The 25,268-nt window shown below is 38.6% G+C and overlaps 1 protein-coding gene across 7 annotated transcripts in view; it reads left to right on the plus strand.

The window, feature by feature from the left end:
* The window catches only part of MBTD1 (mbt domain containing 1), a 66,804-nt gene that overhangs the window by 30,625 nt on the left and 10,911 nt on the right, over nucleotides 1-25,268 (plus strand). For 6 of the 7 annotated variants that reach the window (XM_024572888.3, XM_045182117.2, XM_045182115.2 and 3 more), the window contains 12 exons: nucleotides 1,240-1,354; nucleotides 2,379-2,461; nucleotides 11,279-11,396; nucleotides 16,394-16,528; nucleotides 16,807-16,895; nucleotides 17,088-17,322; nucleotides 17,928-17,983; nucleotides 18,323-18,427; nucleotides 22,466-22,613; nucleotides 23,494-23,576; nucleotides 23,970-24,204; nucleotides 24,705-24,782. In XM_024572888.3, the coding sequence (XP_024428656.1) occupies nucleotides 1,240-1,354; nucleotides 2,379-2,461; nucleotides 11,279-11,396; nucleotides 16,394-16,528; nucleotides 16,807-16,895; nucleotides 17,088-17,322; nucleotides 17,928-17,983; nucleotides 18,323-18,427; nucleotides 22,466-22,613; nucleotides 23,494-23,576; nucleotides 23,970-24,204; nucleotides 24,705-24,782 (1,480 nt within the window). The remainder of the gene's footprint in view (nucleotides 1-1,239; nucleotides 1,355-2,378; nucleotides 2,462-11,278; nucleotides 11,397-16,393; nucleotides 16,529-16,806; nucleotides 16,896-17,087; nucleotides 17,323-17,927; nucleotides 17,984-18,322; nucleotides 18,428-22,465; nucleotides 22,614-23,493; nucleotides 23,577-23,969; nucleotides 24,205-24,704; nucleotides 24,783-25,268) is intronic. The other variant, XM_045182118.2, reaches the window with a different exon arrangement.

Consider the following 25,268-nt stretch of genomic DNA (forward strand, 5'->3'; position numbering starts at 1 on the left):
ACCATTTATTTGTCATTTGATTGTGATCCACTGCATTCCACCTCTGCCCCATTGGTCAGTTATCATTTTATACCCCACGTTTTTAGGATGTAGGTGAGCTCCAGTGTGTGTTCAATCTATAAAATTGACAGCTATTATAAGTAGACAAGGCATAGTATCCAGAATAAACGGAATTGTGTAAGTGAATTAAAAATACCCTTTTTCTAAATAATTACAAATACAATATCCCTTTATATTCAGTAATTGAAGCCATTTCTCCCTTTTTCTTTTGAGTTACATCAAGGTAGATCTTTCAGCATTTGTAAGGATATGATTTACCCTTTGGTTTATTTTCCCATCATCTTTGCTTTGTACTTTCGATAACAACCCATTTGATACCTTGACCAAATGTATTTGGTTAATCCAACTAACTTTTTTGAAAATGTTCATAATATAGGAGGAAAGTCATCTTTCTCTGAATGTACATCAATACCCACAGAAAGACTGGAGAATTGATCGTTTGTCTCAGTTTCTGTTGCAGCATATAAACAACTTTTTAAAGGCATTACATATCCGATTCTTATAATTAGTTTACTTTGATGATCACACCTTTTCTTACTCTCCTTTAACTTACTGTTGTGATCATTACATAGCACTGAAAGGCTTAAGTCCCCCAAATTAAGGAAATACATCACTTAGATGTATTTCTATATTTCAGAAAGACAGTGCCTAAAGATCCTGAGCATTGGTCTGTACCCAATGGATGGCAGTTTGTCACACTGAGTTTGGCCCATGATCACTTTGTCATTGACCTTTTGCGTTAGCACTAAAGGTATAAACCTCAGTCACTTGCTCTTTAAACGTTAAATTATCTTTTCTTACCACATAAAATAGCAATGCTTGGCAACCTGCATGAGTGAATAACCACTGGTTTTATCTAGTAAAAGAAAGAATCAAGTATTCATCACAGCCTATATTTTAACATGTTATGGGATGTAATTTTTTATTAACATATTAATTGCATACTGCTATTTTTGTCTATGCCAGCCCTGCTACCCATATTAGACATCTACATTGTGGCAGAACTCCAGAAAACACTTCTCTTGTTAAAATTCCTTGTATGTTCCCTCTGCTTTAATAATTTTCTAAACTCTCGGTGTTTATTTAAGCAGAATAAGTAGTAGTGTGCAATCAAGTTAGTTTTTGGTGTTGGTGGGGGTGGTGAAAAGAATCCTATTTACTTAACTCTTCTTGTTTTAGGGTAAGCCTCCAACAAAGAAAGCAAAAGTTCTTCAGAAACAACCTTTAGTTGCTAAACTAGCCGCCTATGCTCAGTATCAAGCTACCTTGCAAAATCAAGCAAAGACTAAAGCAGGTAATATGGGCCGAATGTTAATAGAAGTGAAATGTTTGATAGCGATTCATCTGATTTTAATTAATGACATTTTAATTTTGGATTCTGGTTAATGAAGCTGTTTCTGTTCCCTGATAGCACATGACACTAGGCTCCCTGACGATGGTTTTGATTTCAGTAAATTATTCTAGAAGAGGATATTTGCATTCACCAGGTTCAGTGTTTGTGACAGTCTCCTTAATATTAGGGCTTTTTTATCTGGTTTAGTATTTATTCTTTTTTTTTTTTAAGATTTTATTTATTTATTTTGAGAGAGGGGAAGGAAAGGAGAGAGGGAGGGAAACATCAATGTGTGGTTGCCTCTCACATTCCCCCCGCTGGGGACCCAGCCTGCAACCCAGGCACATGCCCCGACTGGGAATCCAACCAGTGACACTTTGGTTCACAGGCCAGCACCCAATCCACTGAGCCACACCAGCCAGGCGTATTTATTCTTTATGTACTGATTCTCTGTGCTTTGGATGGTAGGGAGCATTGTGGGGATAAATGGCAAAGAAATAGGACATTTAGCGGGCTTCAAAGGGAGTGGCGAGAAGAGAGTCTTAAGAGGAAAGGACCCTTTTGATTAGGAGATTCTGCAGAGGCAGAATCTGCAAAGGCAGGGAGGTAAGTAGGGAGGAAGGTAATGAATACCCCTAGTATTTAGGTGGTAGGCAATAGATAGACTTCTCCCTAAGGTTCGCAGTAAGTGCTGCATGGGAATAAAAACAAAAGCAGCATATCCACATTCATTATCGTGAACACACCTGTTCTCAGCTTCTCATAACTGGAGAGCTCTTTACTTTTGAGGAACTGTGTTGTATGTAAAAGATTTAAACTGCTGTTTGTGTGCAAATACAATTTATGCCAAAGTTCATGTTCATTTAGGAAGTTCTTTAGCCTTTTAAAGAAAAAAAACTTTAAATGTGATAAATTCATTTTACACCATTTTTACATTTTAAGAATTGAGAATTGTAATATATCTAAATTTATTTTATTTCAACAGTAGTCTCCATGGAAGGTTTCAGCTGGGGTAACTACATCAATAGCAATAGCTTTATAGCAGCTCCAGTTACCTGCTTTAAACATGTGAGTATGGAATTTCTTGCCTCATACTGAAGTGCTTATTCGTGGCTTAAATCTGAAGGTGCAGTAACACCTAAGCATCTTATCCTTAGATCTTTATTTTATACCTTGTAATGGAAATGTTTTTTCTATTATACTTATCAATAGCTGAAAAATAAATTCTATACATTTTTTAAGTAAAAGCTTTGTGTAAAGAAATTGCAATCCAAAATTATTTTAAACAAGGACAATACTAGTCTCGTCAGATTTTCACATTAAGTTGCTGGTTTTGTAATCAAAAATAGTTGTATATTGGCAATGTCATATAGTTCAACCTAATAGAAACCATCTATCATGTATGGAACCTAAATCTTTGTGATTTGACCTGATGATTCAGAAAGGAAAGGATCTTTGTTCCAGATTTATTTTTTTCTCCAAATGTAAAATCACAAAAGCAAAGACGGAACTATTAGTAATATAGTATTGTGGGCTGACGTATGTGATAAATATGCAAAAACCCTTTCTAAAGTTTTTGGATTTTTTTTTTTTTTTAGCAATTAGGTTGTTACAGAGCCTTGGGAAAAAATCAGAATCATGTTCAAAATATATCTGATGTGTTCTTTCCTTTTGATTCTATTCCTTTTTGATTTGATTATCTATGGAAAATTATGTGCAATACTTTTTTAACCTGACTACAAGTTTAATTTATATTTAACTGTTTTATCTGCTACTGACAATGTATAAAAGAAAAGACATTTTAGAAAATTAGTGAATGAAGTTTTGTTGAGACTTAATGTTAAGTTAGGGCTCTGCTTTTAAATAACAGCATGTAAACACAACTGAATGGAAATCCAAATGAATTTTCATTCATTTATGGCCAGTACAGGATCTGGATCGAGGCCAAGCATATAAATTTAGTGGTAGAAATATAAATTAAAGTTTGTTCATTCATTTGCTAGTTTTCTTTCTTGAAAGTACAAGCATTGAGCCCTTAGTCCTTGTGGCATGCGGACTGTCTGAACCAACTTTGTGAAATCTTAGATTCTTTATCTCAATGTAAAGTAGATGATTTATTTTACTGTAAAGTTGATAAATGGTGTCACATGTCTGAAATATATTAAATACATGGCAACAGCAGTTTTAAAAAGAACTACTAAGCAAACCTTTAACTCTCTTAAGATAGTTTTTTCTGATACTAAGAAACTCAGAATTAGATTAAATTCTCAGATATAATGTCTTTCCTTCTAGATTCCTGGAACATCCGTCTGCTGTCTCCTGAATAACCTTTATGTCTTTACTGTCTTTATTTAATACTGTTTTTTATGCTTTAATATAATAAGCCATGTCAAGCTATTTTATTTAAGTAGTCAAAATACTTTTTATAATAGCATTTCAAAGTCTCAACACCATGTTTTATTTCATGTCCATATCTTTGAATAGTAAAACTATATTAGAATTCTTTGCAAGAAAATGTCATAATAATGAAATTGATTTTGTTTTTTACTTTGCTCCTTTAAGATTATTAAAGTATTCTATCATATAGGATATAGCCTCAAGCCTTAGTCATATTACTAATAATGAATAATGTGGAACCTCCTCTTTTGCATTCAGAAGTGAGGCATCTGTCGCCCAGTGCCTTTTTGTTCCACTCATCTTTCTTTACTGCTTTGTCCTTCTCAAATAGGAAAAATCTTACGTTAGTAATTTCTTAGTATATTTTAGTACAAATGCATTTGCTTTGTTGCTTTGACCAGCAGCTTTCATGTGAAGCCATTTGGTTTAGGGCATCACACCTCATGCTACACTTGATTTTGTTTTTTAGAGTTTACTCCTCATGGTTCTCCCCCTGAGATAGTTTTTTAGGTCTCCAAAGAGATTTAGCAGCTTTGGCTTTAGGAAACCCATTGTCAGAAGCAGCTGGGAACACGATATCCTGCTTTATATCATCTGTCTTCTAGTTTTGTGAGATTTGCCGTGTGCCCTAACACTGGTTCATCTGAAGGGCCCACTTTCTCCAGACTCTACGTACGCCGTGTCTTCAGCTTAAACAGAGGTTGGGAGCCTTTCCCCGATCCTACTGGATTCTTCATTCAAACATAATTTTTTTTAAAAAACACCTAATGTGAACCTGGAAGCAGAGTTGTCCTGATTGAAACAGCAATTTATGGTGAGGGCAGTGTCAGCCTTAAGAGTAGAATTCCTCTTTCTATGGTTTATCTTCTGGCAATAAAATTTCTGCCAAGTATATTATAGGACTATATTCTCTTAGGTAATTGCTATAATTATGCATAGTGGTTTATAATCACAACAGTGTTTGATGTTTTTTATAATTTACCAATGGAAATCAAGCCCTGTTGTCATTAAATGTTTGATACGTCTTTTATTTTCTCTAGCTGGTAGTTTTTAAAATGTTTATCTTAAAGCACCAGAATTCCCCCTTTCCCTAATAAACATAGCTAGGATAAAAGGCAGCTGCGCTGAGTGGTCCAGAAGAGGTGGGATGGTATGACCAGAGCCTTGGCCCCTGGTCCTTGGCTCCCCCTTCTTGGCAGCCTCTGAGGTTGGAAACCACTGAGTTATTAACTAATACCACTTTTAATTAATCCTAAATCATGTCACAAAGCTATAAGTCATCTTAAAAAACATCTAGTTCACTTGATCCATCTCCTATTACAAATGAAGAGGTTTACTACTTTTTTTAGTAGCTAGATTGTAGTTTTCAGTTTGGGGCTTTAACCTGTATTTCAAAATTTTTTTACTTGATTTTTTTTAACATCGACTTGAATTAAGCCTATATAGGAAAAACACTCCTGCGTTTCTCCTTTATTCACATACTGGTACCACACAATAGTCCTAACACTGGATTTAGAGGTTTTTCACACATTAAGCAAGTCTCTGACATCAGCCAAGTATCCTGTAATTTAGTTCAATTCTGACACTGTCTACCTGGAGTGAGTGAGCATCAGATCCCACAAGATAAAGGCTCAGACCCACAAGACTGCCCCCACTTCAGACACCAGTCAAAAGTCCCAGGTTGTCACCTGTACTTCTGACAGACCAGCTATAAACTAGCTTCCACTACCCCTTGGGTTTGATAATTTGCTACAATGGTTCACAGAACTCGAGGAAACACACTTACTGGTTCAGTATTAAGGATATAATAAAGGGCACAAATGAAGAGATACATAGGGCATGGGATGTGAAAAGGGGCACAGAGCTTTCATGAGGTCTCCAGGCATGCCACTCTCCCAGCACATCCACTGCGTCACCAGCCCGGAAGCTCTCCAAACCCCACGGGGGATTGTCAAGGACGCTTCCTCACATAAGTATGATCTCCCTTCCCACCCCACTCACTTTCCTGGAAGATGAGGGATGGGGCTGAAAGTTCTAAGCTGACAATTACAGCTTGTTCCTGGAGACCAGCTCCCATCCTGATGCTGTCTAGAAGCCCACAAAGAGTTACACATTAGCACCAAAACACTCTTTCACCCAAGAAATTCTGAAGGATTTAGGGGCTCTGTGTCAGGAACCAGGGCCAAAGGCCAAATATTATAGCAAAAGATGCTTCTAATGGTTCTTATTACTAGGAAATTAAGAAGGGTTTAAGAGCTCTGTGCCAGGAACCAGGGAAGAGACCAATATGGTTTTTTTTTCTATTATTTCACAGCCCCAAAAAGCAGTATCCATTTTTCTATCCTAACTGCAAAAAATTTCCAAAATACTACTACAGAACCACGTGCCAGTTAGGTACAATATATAAATTAATGAAATTCCCAGGTTATTTTCTTCTAGTGGGAATTTATTCTGGGGCCCAAGAGGCCTCTAGTTAATCTGTGTATATGCAGAACATTAGCTGTAAAGCACTGTTAATTTTTTTAAAGACTGTAGTCTTAAATTGAAGCACTCCTGTTTCCCATTATTTGCCTTATAAAATCAAGTAAAACATTTCTTTCCTAGGTATTACAGCACGGGGCAAAATGTGCTAATATCAAATGTACATTAATCATACAAAAGCTAAAATCATATTCCTTCAGTTATATATTTCCAGGTTTCACATTTCTTTTGTTTGGCACCTGGACGGTATACCCTGGTGTCTTGCTGTATTGTCATTGCTAAAGCCAGCAATGTCAGCATCCTGCTTTTTTTGTCCTTGAAAATAGTTACAGTTTTGTTTTGTTTTTAAAGTCCTTTGTACATGTATGCTGGTACATGTATGCTGTACCTTTATTAAAGCTTAGTTTGCTACACATTTTCATCCCACCTCCAAATATCACCTGGTGTTTCTTACCTGATATTTTCTAACCCTCTCTTTGGTGCCTGACCTGTATACCAGCTATTCCAAGGGAATAAGGTTATCCATATTTCTTTGCCACCTGTACCACAAGCATCCTTTTAAGTTTTAAGAACAAAAGAAAAGCCGTTTTGTTTGTATATATACAGTAACAGTAGCTTATAGCAAAACTCATCTGTTTGTCAGGTATGTGCTTATCAGTAAAATAATCTCTTCCAAGTTTTAAAAAAAGGTTTTCCTTGTCCTTGACCACATACACGCACTTTCACATGACTCCATTGAAAGGTGAAAATAAATATAACTTCATCCATTTTAACTATGTTAGAATCTTCACTAGATTGTCATCCTAGATTGTAGAATTTCTTTCTAATGGAAAGAAAACTTAAATTAGTTCTGGCACTTGGTATTGCTCCATCTGAGTTAGCTATTGTGTTACCACAAAAGATTCTTTGTAGGAAAGCAGTGAACTGTGATACAACAAAAATCACCAGTGTTAAAGAAAACCTAAATAATCTAGATTACTTTCTTTTTCTTTATTATAGATTTTTAAAATTTATTTTTAGAGAGGGGAAGGGAGGGGAGAAGAGAGGGAGAGAAACCTCAATGTGTGGTTGCCTCTCACATGCCACCTACTAGGGACCTGGCCCACAACCCAGGCATGTGCCCTAACCTGGTAATCGAAAATGTGACCTTTTGGTTCACAGGCCAGCGCTCAATCCACTGAGCCACACCAGCCAGGGCTAGATTACTTCGTTAATTTTGGTCTGATTTCTAAAGTGTTTTTCTGTTGTAGTCTCCTAATTCTTAAATAATATTGGTTTAATATGTTTCTTTTTAATTATGTGCTGTTTTATGCCTTTTAAACTAGTAACCACTGCTTTCTGTCTCTTTTTATGTTGTACACATGGCATTGTCCCATTTGTAATCTTACTTCCACTCCAAGCATCCCATATTTTTTGTAGTGTCCTTGATCTCCCCATCTCCCTGCTCCCCCCACCCCAAAAAGTAGATTCTGGTATTGAAAGGTGAGTGAGCTTTCTGGAGAAAGGGAAGAATTGGTTTTTTTCCTGTTAATTCTAGCAAGTAGTATTTAGGAGTAGTTTCTAGTTCATTTCCTGTAATTTTTTCTCCCTCATTTTAGCCAAATATTTCATCTTTCTCTTTTTTTCCCAAGATTTTATTTATTTGCTTTTAGAGAGAGGGGAAGGGAGGGAGAAAGAGAGAAACATCAATGTGTGGTTGCCACTTGTGTACCTCCTACTAGGGGCCTGGCCCTCAACCCACGCATGTGCCCTTAGTGGGAATCGAACCTGCAACCCTTTGGTTCGCAGGCAGGCTCTCAATCCCCTGGGCCACACAGGCCAGGGTTCATCTTTTTCTACTTGATGCACTTTAGTAATCATATGCCTGTTAATCTTAATAGTATCTGAATGGTGGCTTTTCCTGCATTTGCCATATTATCATTGGGACTGAGTCTTTTTTGGTTACCTAGTGTAGTTTCAGGGCTAACCATCTCCCATCTTAAACTCTATTAATATTGAAGATTGTGTATGGTTATCAGGAGTTGTCGGTTGGCAGCTCTGTGGAAGGAAATCTGCATTTCTGCCATGAAGCCTCATGTGTGCAGTGTATCGGCTCTCTCAGGGTCTGAGCACCAGCCATCCGGGCTCTTGGACTATCTGGAAATGTTCTCGAAGTGCAGAAAATCAGACTTCCCACTGAATTATTTTCTTTCAGACAGTCAGGTGGAGGTTTTACATTTGTGCTGGGGAGCCCTCAGCCTTTGGATTTGGCCATGTCCTTCAGGACCTGATGATAGCTTACCTTGCAGGGAAGGAGAGTCGCTCCCAGATAGCCCTCACGAGCGGCCCTGGAGCAGGAAGTGGTGAAGCAGATCTTCCTGGTTTGGGAGGAGCCTGAGGTGGACCTCTCGTCCTGAGTCTGGAAGGTAAATTTGTTGTTACCTGTAAATTATGGTTCTGCTAGTTCATGCTATGCCAATCCAGACTTTCAGAGGTATCCCTCCTGCCAGCAAGAGAAGACAGATGACTTGGATGAAGATGGCTGTCAAGCCCTGGGTCATTGAGTCTTCTACACTTAAGAATATTCATTTAAACAAAAGGGCAGATATATCTATGTGATTACCTTATTATTTCAACACATCGAGCACCTACCATGCAATGACTGTGGTGCTCTTTTATGTTGTCGTTTCCGTTTCCTCTTTTTTCTTTCTTAGACTAAACCATATGGATTGGTTTAAGAGGGCCTAGCAGAACCACAAACTTGCAGGCAAGAACAAATGTCACTTTCTGCTACTTTCTCCTATACCAATCCAGACTGTAGGGGCCAAACCATAATCTCCCCCACCAAAGTCAACATGAACTTTATTTTTTAAGTGATCATATTGACACTTTGTTTTCTTTAATAAAATATAATAAAAGTTATTTTCTCCAAACAATTATTAAGGCTTTTTTAAAAATTCAGCATGACATTGTCATAATGTAATTCAAAAGGGAATCTTGTGTGCCAGATTCACTGAGCAGTGTGCCAACATAACCCCAACCTGTCAGCAATACCATGCCTCTTTCTTCTCACTGAAAAATAAACCCATTCCATAAGATTTGACAGCCAAATGAAGAGGGATGAATACATACCTTATTTCAATACATATATTTAACTGCATCTGTCTGCTCTGATTGGTTCTTGCTCACAGAATTGAATGCATGCTCTGTGTTAATTTATTTTAGCTTAATCTATGTTACCTGTCTTCCTTCCAGCCTCTCCTTTTCTGATCATATCTGCTGGCAATAGGGATGGCCCTAGTCTAGAGTGATATAGGGGGAGATAGCAGAACCTGAAGAGTCCAGTATTTCCATTTAGAAAAAGCAGAAAGAGGTAGTCATGGTGGATGCATTATTTTTTATACAGCTAAGGGGATAGTGATGTGTGCCCTTCCAGAATTACAGATTGTTGAGATAGGCCACTGTCTGCAAGTACTGAGGCAGACTCATTGTTGCTACTTCAAGCAATAGCTACAAAGTGATTTGGTGTTTGGTTCCAGACTTTTAACCTAGTTCAGTATTTGACATTTTCTTCCTCTCCTTCAGAAATTCCATATAAACTATTGAGAGGATAGAGGTTGAATACCGTATTAGGCTAATCCTCCTGTTGGGTTAGCATTTGCCAAAATATGGGAGTCCTTGCATGAAAAACATCTCTGAATGTTCAAAGTGGCTAGTTTGTGTAACTCCTAGATGTCTTTGTTTACTCATCTTTGAGCTCTGAATTTGTCTTTTCCTGATTTGTTCGTATTATCAGGTCTTTTACAACTTCACCTAATCCTTTTCTCTGTGGTCCAGGTGCTGACTTACACTTAATGAGGAGCCGGAATCAAGGGCCACAGAGACTGTTTTAGTTGTATCAGCATTTATATTCCTGAATTTGCTTTTCTGAGTTAATCAGCCATTGCATGCATGCCAGATACTTGTAAATGGCCTCAAGGTTTTTTTGTTTGTTTTTTAATCCTCCCCCAAGGACATGCCCTTTGATTTTAGAGAGAGAGAAAGGGAGGGAGAGAAACATCCATGGTAGGTCAACTGGTTGCCCCTCGTATGCGCCCCAATGGGGACCGAACCTGCCACCCACGCATGTGCCCTGACTGGGAATCAAACCTACAACCTTTCAGTTTACAGGACGCTCCAACTAACTGAGCCACACCAGCCAGGGCAATGGCCTCAATTTTAAGGATTAAAATGGAATGGAAATTGTAATTTGGAAATGTATGTGAGATTTTTGAAAATCCCTCCATGATATAGTCATTTGATTGGTTTTCTGAATCCCCATCTTAACCATTTGGTGGAAAGGCTAGTGATTACCAGCTCTAACATTGAACGTTTTTTCTTTGTTTATAGTAATGCCTGCCTGAAAAATTTAGAAATAGCATTATTTAGCCTTGGTATGCGTAAACTCCAACTTCGAAATACCTTTACTCAGTACTTTTGCCACATGTCTGTATTAACAGGCTATATTTCTGTTCTATGGATTTTAACTAAGTTGAAAATACAAATAACTGAGTTTTGTTTCTCCTTTATTATTGGAAACCACATTGCTGATGGGAATTATTTTTCTTTCGGCTCCTTGGCAAGATCTTTTAAAATTAGGGATTAAAGTAAAGTGCATTCATTCAGTACAAGTTAGAAATAATAAGTTTCTTAAGTCAATTTTATCCTGTGAAATCTACCAAGTTGTGATTCAGCTTTTGCAAAAATTACTGCTCAAGTCCTATATTAGGACAATATCGAGTTTTGAAGTCAACATGGATCTATTCTAATGTATGTGAATCCTTTTTATTTTGAGCTTGACGCTGTCACTGGCTTTTTCCAAGTACAATTCTGTGAAAAAAGAAATAATTACATTTTTAAAGAAAAGTGAATAAATTAAATGGCATTTTTAGTTCAGTATTTTATTATTGGTGGTAATGCTTAATGTTGGATGGACTGTTTTAGGCTTTGTGTTAATAAAATGATAATTTAATAATTTTTATATGACAGGCACCTATGGGGACCTGCTGGGGTGATATCTCAGAGAATGTGAGAGTAGAAGTTCCCAATACAGACTGCAGCCTACCTACCAAAGTCTTCTGGATTGCTGGAATTGTAAAACTAGCAGGTGAAGAGCACGCTTAATGTATTAGAAAATGCCAAATGTGTTTGTAACTTACAAGAAAGCATATTTGTAAATTTTGCAAATGTTGCCAAATAAATTAATATGGTGATAGGACAGGGATTGGCAAACTTTTTCTGTACAAAGCAAAACAATTAGTATTTTCAGTTTCTTGGACAACTCAGTCTGTCATAACTACTCAACTCAACCATTGTAGCATGAAAACAGCCATAGCAATACATAAATGAATGGGCATGGCTGTGGTTTAGTAAAACTTTATTTATAAGCACTGAAATTTTAAATTTATGTAAATGTCATGTATCATGAAATACTATTCTTCCTTTGTTTTCTAGGGGGTTTTTTAACCATTAAAAATGTAAAAACCATTCTTAGATGGCAGAGTGTAAAAAACATCAGGCCAGGTCTGTGGGCCATTAATAGTTTGCCAACTCCTGGAATAGGGAAATACTTTGAAAAGTAACACACAGTTGAGGTACTAAAAAAAGTGATAAGATTTATAATACCAAAAATAAACTAGTGTTGATAATTTTATGTATCTTGGGTTCTTCCTTTTTTCTTCATCCTGACTGCCTTTATGTACTTTGGCCCTTCTTTATTGCTCATGAAATAAACGCGTTAGGAATTTACAACATTAGACGCTGTAAGCGAATGATGTGCCCAAGTGTAAGATTTGCTTTTTTCAGCAAGCTGACGTCTGCCCGATGTTGGATACGTTAATGACAAGGTGCTCAGTGAGTGGTGGTACAGGAGGGCACTGTAGTACTTCAGAGGAGGGACAGCCACTCAACTAAGAAAAGTCCTTAGATGACTGGGAGAGGTGTCTTGTTCATCCTACTCTTTGTAGCCCTCTCCACAAATTCTCCCTCAGACACCCTGCCTGCTGGTCACTATGTTCTGCTGATAAACTTAATTTACCTAAAATGGTCTTACTTGGTTTTTCTACTCAAGTGTCTTTTTTTTTAATTATTGATTTTTAGAGAGAAACATCAGTATATTGTTCCACTTACTCATGCATTCATTGGTTGATTCTTCTGTGTGTCCTGAACGGGGATTGCGCCCAGAGCCTTTTCATACCCAGGTGATGCTCTAACCGAGCTACCTGGCCAGGGTCTGCTCAAATGTCTTTAATGTTTTCTTTGTCATTAAAGGATGAGTGTGGTCAGCATTTACAGCTGTTTGAGTTGCACCATATACCAGTGACCAAATTTTTTGTTGCTCCCCAACATAAGTGATCTTTTCTGATGAGATCAATCTTCCTCCTCCCTCATATAGCCTATTCTCTGTCATGTCTGTGCCTCTGCTCACTCCCACAGGAATGTGCCATGCTCTTCTTTTTTAAATGTAATACAAATAATTATATGTTATTGATTATGCTGTTACAGTTGTCCTGAAAGGGGGAAAGGGAAGGAGAAAGAGAGGGAGAGAAACATCAATGTGTGAGAGAAACAATGGGTTGCCTCTCACACACCCCCAGCTGGGGATCTGACCCACAACCTAGGCATGTGCCCTGCCAGGAATCGAACCAGCGACCTTTGGTTCACAGCTCTGCACTCAGTCCACTGAGCCAAACCTGCCAGGGCTGATGTTCTTTTTCTTAAATAAGTCCCTTTAACATTTCATATAATAATGGTTGGGTGATGATGAACTCCTTTAGTTTTTTTTCTTGTCTGGGAAGCTCTTTATCTACCTTTTGATTTTAAATGATAGCTTTGCTGAGTAGAGCAATCTTGGTGTAGGTCCCTGCTTTTCGTGACTTTGAATGTTTATTGCCAGTCCTTCTAGCCTGCAAAGTTTCTTTTGAGAAATCAGCTGACAGTCTTATGGGAACTCCCCTGTAGGTAACTAACTGCTTTTCTCTTGCTGCTTTTAAGATTCTTTCTTTATCTTTGACCTTGGACATTTTAATTTTGATATGTCTTGGAGTGGGCCTCTTTGCATCCATCTTGTTTAAGACTGTGCTTCCTGCACTTGCAGATCTGTTTCTTTCAACAAAATAGGGAAGTTTTCTTTCATTATTTTTTCAAATAGATTTCCAAGTTTTTGCTCTTTCTCTTCTCTTGGCATCCCTATGATGCAAATGTTGGACCTATTGAAGTTGTCACAGAGGCTACTTATACTACCCTCAATTTTTTGGATTCTTTTTTCTTCTTCTTGTTCTGATTGGTTGTTTTTTGCTTCCTTAGGTTCCAAATCATTGATCTGATTCTCAGCTTCATCCACTCTACTGTTATTTCCCTTTCAAATGTTCTTTATTTCAATTAGTGTATCCTTCGTTTCTCACTGGATATTTTTTATGCTGTTGAGGTCCTCACTAAGTTCCTTGAACAACCTTAGAAACAGTGTTTTGAACTCTGTATCTGGTGGATTGCTAATCTCCATTTCATTTAGCTCTTTTTCCAGAGTTTTTTGATCTGTTCTTTCATTTGGGCCATCCTTCTTTGTCTCCTCATTTTGGCAGCCTCCCTGTGTTTGTTTCTATGTATTAGGAGAGGTGCTCTGACTCCATGTCTTGGTAGTGTGGCCTAATGTAGTGGGTGTCCTGTAGGGTCCAGTGGCACAGCCTCCCCTATCACCCAAGCTGGGTACTCGAGGTGCACCCTTTGTGTGGGCTGAGTACACCCTCCCCTTGTAGTTGAGCCTTGGTTGCTCTTGGCAGATCAATGGGAGGGATGTACCCAGGTCATTCAGCTGCAGGGACTGGCTGTGACCACTGACTGCCAACCTCTGCCCTCCGTGGAGGATCAGTTGTGCAGCAGCACGGTGGTGGTGCTCCAGTGTGGTCTGTAGCTGTTCACTGTGTGTGCTGGCCCTGGGGTTTCCCTGGGTGGTGCAGGCCAAGATCAGCCCCCACCTGTGTTTTGCCTGAGGCCACCCTGCCTGAGCTGTAAAGCATTCTGAGATGGCTGGTACTTGCTGGGCTTGAAGATTCCTAGGTGAAGCCAAGCTGTGAATCTAGGCTGGCTGCTGCTAATGCAGAGCTAGGGGCTCACTGAGGCCACCTTTTGCTTGTTTGAGAGGATTTAGGAAGTTGTAGAGCAGGAGCCAAGACCAGGCATTTATATGGAAAAGTAGCTTGAGTGGGCCCGTAAGTTGGGTGGGACGGCATCTCTGGGAATCTCTAAGGCTGGTCAGAGCGTTAGCCATGTTGATGAGGTCTCAGCTGTGGCACTAGCTTGCAGGCTCTTTCAGGGGAGGTTTTAGAAAAGGGACGGTGGCCTCTGCTCACCTTGATGCCAGATACTTCGGTTCCTCCCTTTATGCCACTGATGCCTTTCAAGCTGGTGCCCCAGTGCTGGAGCTCAGAGGGAGTGAGTCTAAGTAGGTGAGTCGGTGTGTGGGTGCAGTAAGAGGAACTTCCTGGGACTCCAGCAGTTTGTTTCATAGACTCAATCCCCACTGGTTTTTGCAGCCAGAAGTTGTGGGGACTTATCTTCCTGGCACTGGAACCCTGGGCTGGGAAGCCTGGTGTGGGGCTGGGACTCCTCGCTCCCAAGATACCCCTCCCGAAGTTTTAGCCACCACTCACTTTCTGCACATGCACCCTTCCTACCAGTCTGGGCAGATACGGTTTCTTTAATTCTGTAGTTACCAGAATTCCATTCAACATAACTTCTGACGGTTCTGAGTGATGGTTGTTGCATATTTTAGTTACAATTTTGATGTGGTTGTGTGAAGAGGTGAGCCGTGTCTGCCTATGCCACCATCCTGACTGGAAGTCTGTCCCATTCTTTGTATGTAACCCAATTCAGTTCCCACCTTTTCCTTCAGGTATTTCCCCAGCTGCGTAAGCATTCTGAATGCTTGTATTCTCTGCACCGTAACTTAAAACAGCGATATACTGTCTCTGTCCTAGATGTTCAAGTCAGTTGCATTTAATATCTAAGAATTGTATCTACCTTCCATCTCTGATTTTACTTTTCTGTTTTATCTAATTGCCTCATATATCTTATTCTAGCCACTGTACTGATGTTTTAGAAGTGAGCCTGATGATAATTACGAACTAGAGCTTAACAGTTAACAGACTCGTGAGTTTTTCTGTGAATTATTGAATTTTAAGACTAAAGTTTTGATGCTGTAAGTTTTTATCTCAGATTTAACTCATGAAAATGCTGACTGAACTTACCTACCTCCTGGCCTGAAATACAAGTTTATTGCTCCTCTTTTATTCCATTAAAGGCCTTAAGTTAAACTTTGATCTATTTCAACATAAGATTTATTAAACTATAAACAGGTTATATTATAACCTTTCTGTTCTTTCTATGAAATACAGCTTCCTATTTGCTTAGTAGATACAGTTTTTAAATGATGTCACATATTATTGTTTGTATTTATTGACTTTCTTTATGTAGCATTTCCTAGTCTTATTTCCAAATAAATAGGTTGAAAATTTTAGACTTTGGAAATAGATAAATCCAAATTATCCAAGAATAATTGGTCACCTTATTAGCTGGATAAAGTAATTTCTCTGAAATGTATTTTAACTGGATTTCTATAAAGGTTTTATTAACCACACAATCATCTTTCTTGTATTTTCAAAACTACACATTCTAGAACTTTCCCAACCCTGTTTTCACTGCAGATTTCTTTTTCAGAATTTAAGAAACTATGAGTGATATTGAAATATATTCAAAGAAGGAAGCCACACTCTGAAAACCATTAAACTAGCTGCGTTACACAAATGGTTGTTACACAAATGGTTCTCGGTTGGAGTGCTGTCCGGTGCACCGAGTGGTTCTCAAAGTCCGATCCCCGCCCCAGTGGCGGCAGCATCACTGGGGACTAGTTAGAACTGCAAATCCTCAGACTCACCCTAGATGTAAATCAGAGTCCCTGGGGTGGGGCCCGGCCATCTGTCTGCGCACAAGTCCCGCAGGTGTTGCTGGTGCAGATGCACGCTAACGTTTTCCAGCCGGTACCAGCGCTCGATCCTGTTTTGTTTTGTTTGATTTCTCCTTATGTGGTGATTGATCTGTTGATTTCAGGTTACAGTGCCCTTTTAAGATATGAAGGATTTGAAAATGACTCTGCTCTAGACTTCTGGTGCAATGTATGTAGTTCTGATATCCATCCAGTTGGTTGGTGTGCAGCCAGCGGAAAACCTCTTGTCCCTCCTAGAAGTAAGTAGTTTGTTTATTCTTACTGTTATTTAAATATACATAGTTCAATGCAGTTTCACTCGTAACATTAAGGTGATACAGAAATTAAAATTATATTTTTTGGTTTCAAGTAACATATTTGCTGGCAAGACATACTTGTTTTCTATATTTTTGTTAACCTTCTTCAGGACCTTGATTAATATTGTATATTGTAAGGAAGTTTATTTTTCCTTAACAAATACTTTATGAAGCACTTATACTCTTCACTAAAGTGTAACTGGTCATTTCTTTTGTTCTAGCTATTCAGCATAAGTATACAAACTGGAAAGCTTTTCTAGTGAAACGACTTACTGGTGCCAAAACACTTCCTCCCGATTTCTCACAAAAGGTAAAGGCTTAGAAAGGACTGGAGTGTCAAAGGAGAGCTGTGTAAAAAGGAGTAACTTCCGAGTTTTATTAAGGAATTGTTTTAATTTAGTGAGCCAGAGCCATATTAAATATCAATAGTTTTAATAATACAAAAGTAAAGTGACTTGTAGACCTCCGTCTTGAAAGAGTTGTTGCCTGCTTTTGTTTCAAGGTTTCAGAAAGTATGCAGTATCCTTTCAAACCTTGCATGAGAGTGGAAGTGGTTGACAAGAGGCATTTGTGTCGAACACGAGTAGCAGTGGTGGAAAGTATAATCGGAGGAAGATTAAGACTAGTGTATGAAGACAGTGAAGACAGAACGGATGACTTCTGGTGCCACATGCACAGCCCATTAATCCATCATATCGGTTGGTCTCGAAGCATAGGCCATCGGTTCAAAAGATCTGGTAAGCACCTGTCACAAGAACTGTTGACAGTGTCATTGAGGCTGAAGTGTACTAGTTGGTTATTTTTCTTTCCAGAATAGCATAGGTCAAAAATAGCAGTTTGGTTGTCTGGGCTGCTTGTTCTACCTTAATTAGGGAAGCTTCACACCAGAATATTTGTGTCCTAATTCCTTTATATTCCTTCCACTTTTCTCAATTTTAAAATAATGCACTTCTGGTCACAACTACATTTTGTTTTTTCACACTGTTCTTATCCAGCCCATGTGAAAGATCTAAAGATAGCCTTTCCCATTCCATTCAATTTTAATCAAAATAGCAGGATTACATGTGGTTAGACTTAATACTAAACACATTAAAACATGTTTCTAAAGTTGTAGTTCCCTAATTAGGAAAATAACCAGCATTCTAATTGGCGGACTGTACTTAATGGCACAGGTACCCTGAGAAGAGAGACTATTAAAGGTTATTCACCGTAAATGTAGAAGGCATGTATTTTTGCCGTGTTTTAAAGTATACATACCTTGTGAGTTTGAAACCTTCAAAGAAACGTGGTTTTTGATCTTCTCACAAATGCTGACAGATTAGTATGTAACTTTTCCTTGTAGATATTACAAAGAAACAGGATGGACATTTTGATACACCACCACATTTATTTGCTAAGGTAAGAAGTTTTTATAAGAACCCTCATTTGTAAATTATGTTTGAAAGAGGGTTGTGGGTTTTTTCCTAAATTATGGAAATCACAATTACATATGTTCACTTAAAAGGATTGAGACCTTGTAATTCCTAGGTGTCACAACTATTGATTATAATTACCCTTAAATTTTGTCTGCTTACCTGAATTCTCTCTGTTCCCTAATGGAAGTGTGAGTTAAAAAATAGGTAGGTAGGAGAAGGCATTTGGTGTTTCCATGTGGTAAACCTTTTCTAATTGGTAACATTGTAATTACTAAAATTATAACACTTGTAACAGTAGATGTGCTTTCATGTAATTTTTTAGGTAAAAGAAGTAGACCAGAGTGGGGAATGGTTCAAGGAAGGAATGAAATTGGAAGCTATAGACCCATTAAATCTTTCCACAATATGTGTCGCAACCATTAGAAAGGTAAGAGAATGGGTATTAAAATACAGAAATGCAGTTATAGGAACTGTGTTTAAGGTAATAGGAGAAGGAAGCCCTAACACAATTCATTTTGACATAAAATACGTGTTTCTGGATCTTAACTGGGAAGTCAGTTACTAGTAATTTCAAAATGAATTTGAATTCTCTTATCAGAGGTTCTCTTTTTGTATAGCTTGTTCTCAAGATTGTCATCTTGAGTCTGCCACCTTTTTTTGTTGAAGTATGTCCTGAGTAGAGGAAGAATATTTAATTAAATTACTTCCTGGTCAGAGCTAATCCAACACAGAATTGTAACAAGGCCAATATTATCTTTAGTTTCCTGTGTTAACTTTTTGTGCCTTTTCCTTCCTTTTGGTAGTGCTTTCTTTTTTTTTAATTATTTTCTCTTTTTTTCTTTACTTTTACTTTTTCCTCTTTTCCAAAACTGCTTTAGGAAAAGAGCTAGAAGAGTGGCTCTCACTTTTCAGTTAGGCATCAGAATCTCCTGAGAAACTTACAAAAATAGGTAATCGGGCCTCTTGTCCCCCTCTCTGATTTAATCAGTGTGGTTTGAGGCCCTAGAATTGGCGTGTTTGTTTTTGTTTTTGTTTTCGTTTTCAAATCCCCAGGTAACCCATTATCACAGCCAGGGTTAAGAACCACTGATCCTGAGTGTACTTACATAAAGGTGTAACTTAAATTGTGGTTTGCATTTCAACCCAGTTTAAAACCTTAAGCCAAAAGGATTAAAAACAGTGATGATGGCTGTCATGTCTCAAGCACCTGTTCAAGGTCACACAGCTAGAAAAGACTGGCTCCAAACCCTGTTCTTCCTCGTTTTCCGACTAGTGATCAGAGTCACCTGCTGTGATTTAAAACATAGGTTTTCATGACCTGCTCAATCAGAATCACAAGAAATACTACCCAGAAATCTGTATTTGTTTTAAAAAGAAAGAAAGCACAGAGTTCTCTAGGTGACTCTAACTCTCTGGGTTTGGGGCTCAGTGCCGTTATCCCGTGCTCTTGTCCAAAGAAGTGTCCAGTGAGTACAATGTCAGGCTATACTCAGGAAATGCTTAGTTAATTAATGCCTTCTGTGCTGGGGGACTCTCAAAAGCTTAACCGTCTTGTGGCACAAGGTAAGATGTACAAAAATAAGCTTAATAAAAGGATGACTATGGCTTCAGAAAGGTACAAAGTACTGTTGGGATTCAGACAAAACAGAGATGACGTTGGCTCAGAGGAATCAGGGAAAGCTTTGTAGAAGGAAGGACATTTGACAACGTGATCTTGAAGGATGATAAAAGTGGGCCCAGCTGAGGTACGGAGGAAACTGCCATAGGAAGAGAATGCACACAAGGCATCCAGGAAGGAGAGTACAGGCCACGTTTAGGAAATGACGAGTGGTTCACACACAGTGCACATCAGACAAGTTGCATTGAGTACTCTGGGCAATGCTTTTTCTGTATAAGAAACAGAAACCAGCCCTGACTGGCAGGGCTCAGTGGCTTGAGTGATAGCCTTCGAACCAGAGGGTCACCAGTTCGATTTCCAGTCAGGGCACATGCCTGGGGTGCGGTCCAGGTCTGCAGTAGGGAGGCTCAGGAGGCATTCACATGTTGATGTTTCCCTCTCTTCTCCCTCCCTTCCCCTCTTTAAAAATAAATAAATAAATAATTTTTTTAAAAAAAGCCCTGGCTGGTGTAGCTCAGTGGATTTGAGTGCTGGCTGCGACCAAAGGGTCACCAGTTCCATTCACAGTCGGGGCACATGGCTGTGTTGTGGGCCAGGTCCCCAGTGGGGGGCCAAGTGAGAGGCAACCACAATGATATTTCTCTCCCTCTCTTTCTCCCTCCCTCCCTTAAAATAAGTAAATAAAAGCTTTAAAAAAAAAAGAAAAGAAAAACAGAAACCCATCCAAGTTAGTTCTAGGAAGGTTACTCCAAGGACACAGTGGACGGTCTCACAGACATGGAAGAAAAGGGATGAGAACTGGAAAGGCATGGGCCTGTTTGTTCCCCCAGCTCTGTCCTGAGTCCGTGCCGCTTCCCTGTGATTGACGTTGTGCCCACACAGTCTGCACGTGCTGCCCAGTCTTGCTCTGCATCACAGCCTTTCGGTTCCAGCTCTGACAGACAGTCTCTGTGTTCATTCTAGTTACTGAGAGAGAATCCAGCTGAACTCACCCTTCGGCTTGGTCCCCTGGAGGTTAGAGACTAGCCCCTAGTTCAGTCAGTTGTATTTAGAAAGGGGGAAAGGAATCCCATGTGATGGGGGTAGTTCTTTCCAGGGGTCTTGGACAAAGCTTGAAGAGAAAGTTATTCTATGCAGGGTGGAGCAAAAGTAAGTTTACAGTTATAAATGTAATAATAAGTAATAATACAAGAATAAACTGTGTACTCAGAACTGTAAACCTACTTTTGCCCTAGCCTGTATATACCCAATATAGAAGAAAACACCAGAAGGAAGGGACTTGGGAGCAGAGACTGAGAGATAATGTATAACCCAGTAGTGCAAACTTAGAATGCTTGGTCAGACCTTCTGAGCTTGCTTTAGTGACAGGATGGGTTGGTGAAGCATTCTGGCATAAACAGAGGTCATACCAAAGGGAAGTTTAACTGGCAAAAGGGAACCGTCCGTACGGGAAGACTGAACTCAATGCTGTCAAACAGGACAGTGGAGAAGAGAGTCAATGGCAGGGATAAAAGGACCGGGTGTTTGTAGGGAGTTGTGGGACTTGTAATTGATAACCTTTGAAGGAATAAGAGAAGGAGTTGTTAGTTTGATGCCCTATGTTAACTCTCAGGCAGTATGTTCAGCCTGCAGGTAAAATGCAAGACTGAGAAAGTAGAATGGAGACAAACTCACAATGGAACTGGAGGGATTGTTGGCATAGAAGTCTGTCATTGAAGCGTTGGGTGTGGACAAGGACACCAAAACAGGAGGAACAGGGCTAACATCAGAAACTGAAGGGTTGGAGGTGAAAGGGCAGCCACCACTAAAATGTGGAAGGAATGATCGGAGATGAGAATATTGACCAGTTGACTGCACTGTAATGAGAGTCTGGGAGAAAATGTTTCAAAAAGTTAAGAGTAGCCAATGGATATTGGATACTGCGGGGAGGCTGAAGTTTAAGGAGGATGAGTGTTGGAAAAAGGCACTGGATTTGACAAACTGAGGTCTTTAGTAAACTTAGCAGTTTCATGGGTAAAGACAGAAGTCAGACTGCAGGAAATTACTTAGAGTGTGTGTGTATACACATATATATAAAACTTGAATTGGGTCTCTAGGTGCAGACAATATAGGAGTTCATTGTGCAGTGAACTGTTTCAAAATAAAGTATTTTTACTTTTTTTTCCCCACATAAAATATTTTTAATGTAATAGAAATTGGGGGGCATTAGATTTAGAGTATAAGACGGTGTTTTGGCAAAGGTACCAATGGTAATAGGACAAGATGGGAAAGTTTGTTAGGGGTGGAAAAGGGCTATTGCAACAATTTGAGGTGCGAAAGAAGGGATGGGGAGACCCTGCATAGCTGGCCTTAGATTCTCTTGTAGAGAAGCATGGTTATCTGTGGGATGAGAGAGAGAAAGTTGGAGCTTGAAGAAGGTGTGAACAGTTGGAAAAACTCTTCTTATGTGATAAATCCAAAGAAAAGACATACAGTTATTTCGGAGTAAGATTTAGAACCTAACCATAATTAGATAGTTAAATTAATTGTGAAAGAGCATTCAGCCCAATTTCGTGATTTCATAGCACCAGGCAGTCTTAGCCTTTGGCAAAGGCACGGCTTCTCCTAGACCTCTGAAGTCAGTTCTTCGTGACCCTGCTTTTGTTTCTGGTACACACTGGAATTTGCATAGACTTTTCCATTATCATCTTAGCTATTTAACTTAAATAATGAAGCATTTTTTAACTTTTAAGAGACCTTTATGTAATAGATTTTCCTTTCTTTTAGTGTGCCACTTAAATTTTAAAAATTATTTTGGTTAAGATTGGTGTCTGATTTCAAATATTTGGAATTCTTTTAATTTAAAAGGTGCTAGCTGACGGATTCCTGATGATTGGGATCGATGGCTCAGAAGCAGCAGACGGATCTGACTGGTTCTGTTATCACGCAACCTCCCCTTCTATTTTCCCTGTTGGTTTCTGTGAAATTAACATGATTGAACTTACTCCACCTAGAGGTACTTCATGCTCATACACACACTTAGGTTTTCCTTCTTGCTTTCTTTTTACGTGGTATCTGTTTACAACATGTAACACAGCCCTAGATTCCTTGCTGTGTTGAATGCCTGATACGGGTATATGTTGCATATGTAACTGCAGGCACACGTAAAAGAACTGTGGGATGGCCTAAAAACAAAGCACGGTATTCCAGCTAGCTTTAATAAATTGTGTTAGTAGAGAATTTTTTCTCAGCATCTGTACACTTTGTAATATGAATTAGTATTCTCAGGCCCTGTTGAGATGGTGGTGTAGGCTCACTAGGTTATTGCGTACATTAGCTTTTTTAAAAAATAGATTCTTTAGGGGGGCAGGTTTTCATTTTTAGGTTCCCATGTGGCTTTTTAAAAGATACAATCTTTGAAAGATATCCCTTAAATAGCTCTTGTGGTCTAACCATCAACTTTCCTAATTTCAATATCTGAGCCTATGTTTTTCTCTTAAGAAAAGACGGAGGGAAAGCTAAAACCAAAGTTCTATAAAAATAGTATTTGTCCAGCTAGTTTTCTTTCTTTTAAAGGAAGAAAAATGCCACTGGGAATTTGTAAATGCTCGACTATTGTAAGCCTAGAATTGAAGAAGCAACAGTCTACAGTTCTTATAGTAGAGGAAGGAGAGTCACTTATTGGGATAAGTGGGTTACACCAGTGTCTGCTTAGAAAAGGAGGAATATCCTCATGACATGGAGGAACTATCAGACTCAGCAGTATTAGAGCATGCGTTAAAAGTTTGTCATATGACCTAATATCTGAGCATATACTGAGTTACTTTTTTTACCTGCTTTTTTTGTATTATGCTAATTTTAAATGAACTGCTACTTAAACCAGTTGTGTCTTCCAGGTTACACTAAACTTCCTTTTAAATGGTTTGACTACCTCAGGGAAACGGGCTCTGTTGCAGCACCAGTGAAACTGTTTAATAAGGTAAATGTGGAAGATGGCATGGTAATTATGTGGGATTTTACACACAAATGCAAACCATTATTTGATCAAAATATATTAGAATTTCTTAGTGGAGATTTATATTCTAAAAAATAGAGTGATAAAACCATGTAAATTCATTTTTTACTGAAGAAGTAAAGCTTGTTTCCAAACTTTGTTTTATTTTTTAACTTCAGTAAAATGGAAGTGAATACATTACCTAACTAATTCTTAAATGCTTTATCTTTTTATGTTTCAATAGCTAAAGAATTATCTAGGATTTTTCTTGGTTTAAATTCTGTTACTTGGTTGCGTTGCTTTCTTGTTTTCCTCTGTAGTGATAGCGGAGCCGTGCGTTCTCTTCTCCAGTGTTAACGTTCTGCTTCTCCATGCCAGGATGTTCCAAATCACGGGTTTCGTGTCGGAATGAAATTGGAAGCAGTAGATCTCATGGAGCCACGTTTAATATGTGTAGCCACAGTAACTCGCATTATTCATCGTCTCTTGAGGATACATTTTGATGGATGGGAAGAAGAGTATGATCAGTGGGTAGACTGTGAGTCCCCTGACCTCTATCCTGTAGGGTGGTGTCAGTTAACTGGATATCAACTACAGCCTCCAGCATCACAGTGTAAGTTGGTATACAGAAAAGGTGTCCTTTTGTAAAAATCAGCAATTCTTCAGAGGACTGTCTCACATAAATCATCTTGTGAGCTCGCAGGACAAGAATATACCTATGTCTGATGGGTTGCCAGGTAAGATCTTAAGACTCAGCAACAGTGTCACAGAATCAGACCATGTGCACCATGGCCGTGTGAACTCAATAGTCAGTTACAATATGACGATAGAAACACAACAGTAGGAGCACTCACCAAATTACGCTAGACTTATTTTAATGAGTTTTAAATTACAGCCATAAGATTTCCTGGTGTATTATAAATATTTACTGAATAAATAGCGGAATCTGTATGGTGTTAAGGTTCGTGGTTTTATCCGCACAAGCACCCTTATTTTCAAAGCAGTGCATACTTTTATAAGCAGAATGGTCTTGGTAAAGACAGTCCATCTAAGTTGTACCTGTAGTTACTTGTAATCAATTAGCTGGTACCAATTTTCCCTTTTATTTTTCAGCGTCAAGAGAAAGCCAATCAGGTTCCTCAAAACAGAAGAAAAAGGCTAAGTCCCAGCAATACAAAGGACATAAGAAAAGTGGGTCATCACATGGTGTTTATATACATTTCCTAAATTATTAACCAATTGGGGTCATGGTATCTTTGCACAGAAAATCATATCCCTTGTGAGAACTGATGACTATAAATTGTGTATTATGCTTAAAGGTGCAGTATGCTATAAAAGGCAAACATTTTCAATAATGAGGAACATGTACTTTAATTGACAGGAAAAATGATCACCATGATATTTGTAACATGTTAAAGAATACAGTCTACAAATGATTTTTGAAATAATATGTAAACCTACTGGAAATTAATTCTTTTTTAAAACCTTTTTATTAAAAAATTTTTAAGCAGATGTTTGATGCTTATAATAGACTGGGAGCCTAATAAACCCAAAACTCTTACAAACCAAAACAGTCTAGATCAGTACTTACAAGAAATTCAAGTTGATGGCTAACAAAGTTAGGCTTCAGAAAATTTTTCTAAGTGCAATTTCTTTTTTTTATTGATTGATTTTGGA

This window comes from Desmodus rotundus, chromosome 9 (assembly GCF_022682495.2).
Source record: "Desmodus rotundus isolate HL8 chromosome 9, HLdesRot8A.1, whole genome shotgun sequence".
NCBI lineage: Eukaryota > Metazoa > Chordata > Mammalia > Chiroptera > Phyllostomidae > Desmodus > Desmodus rotundus.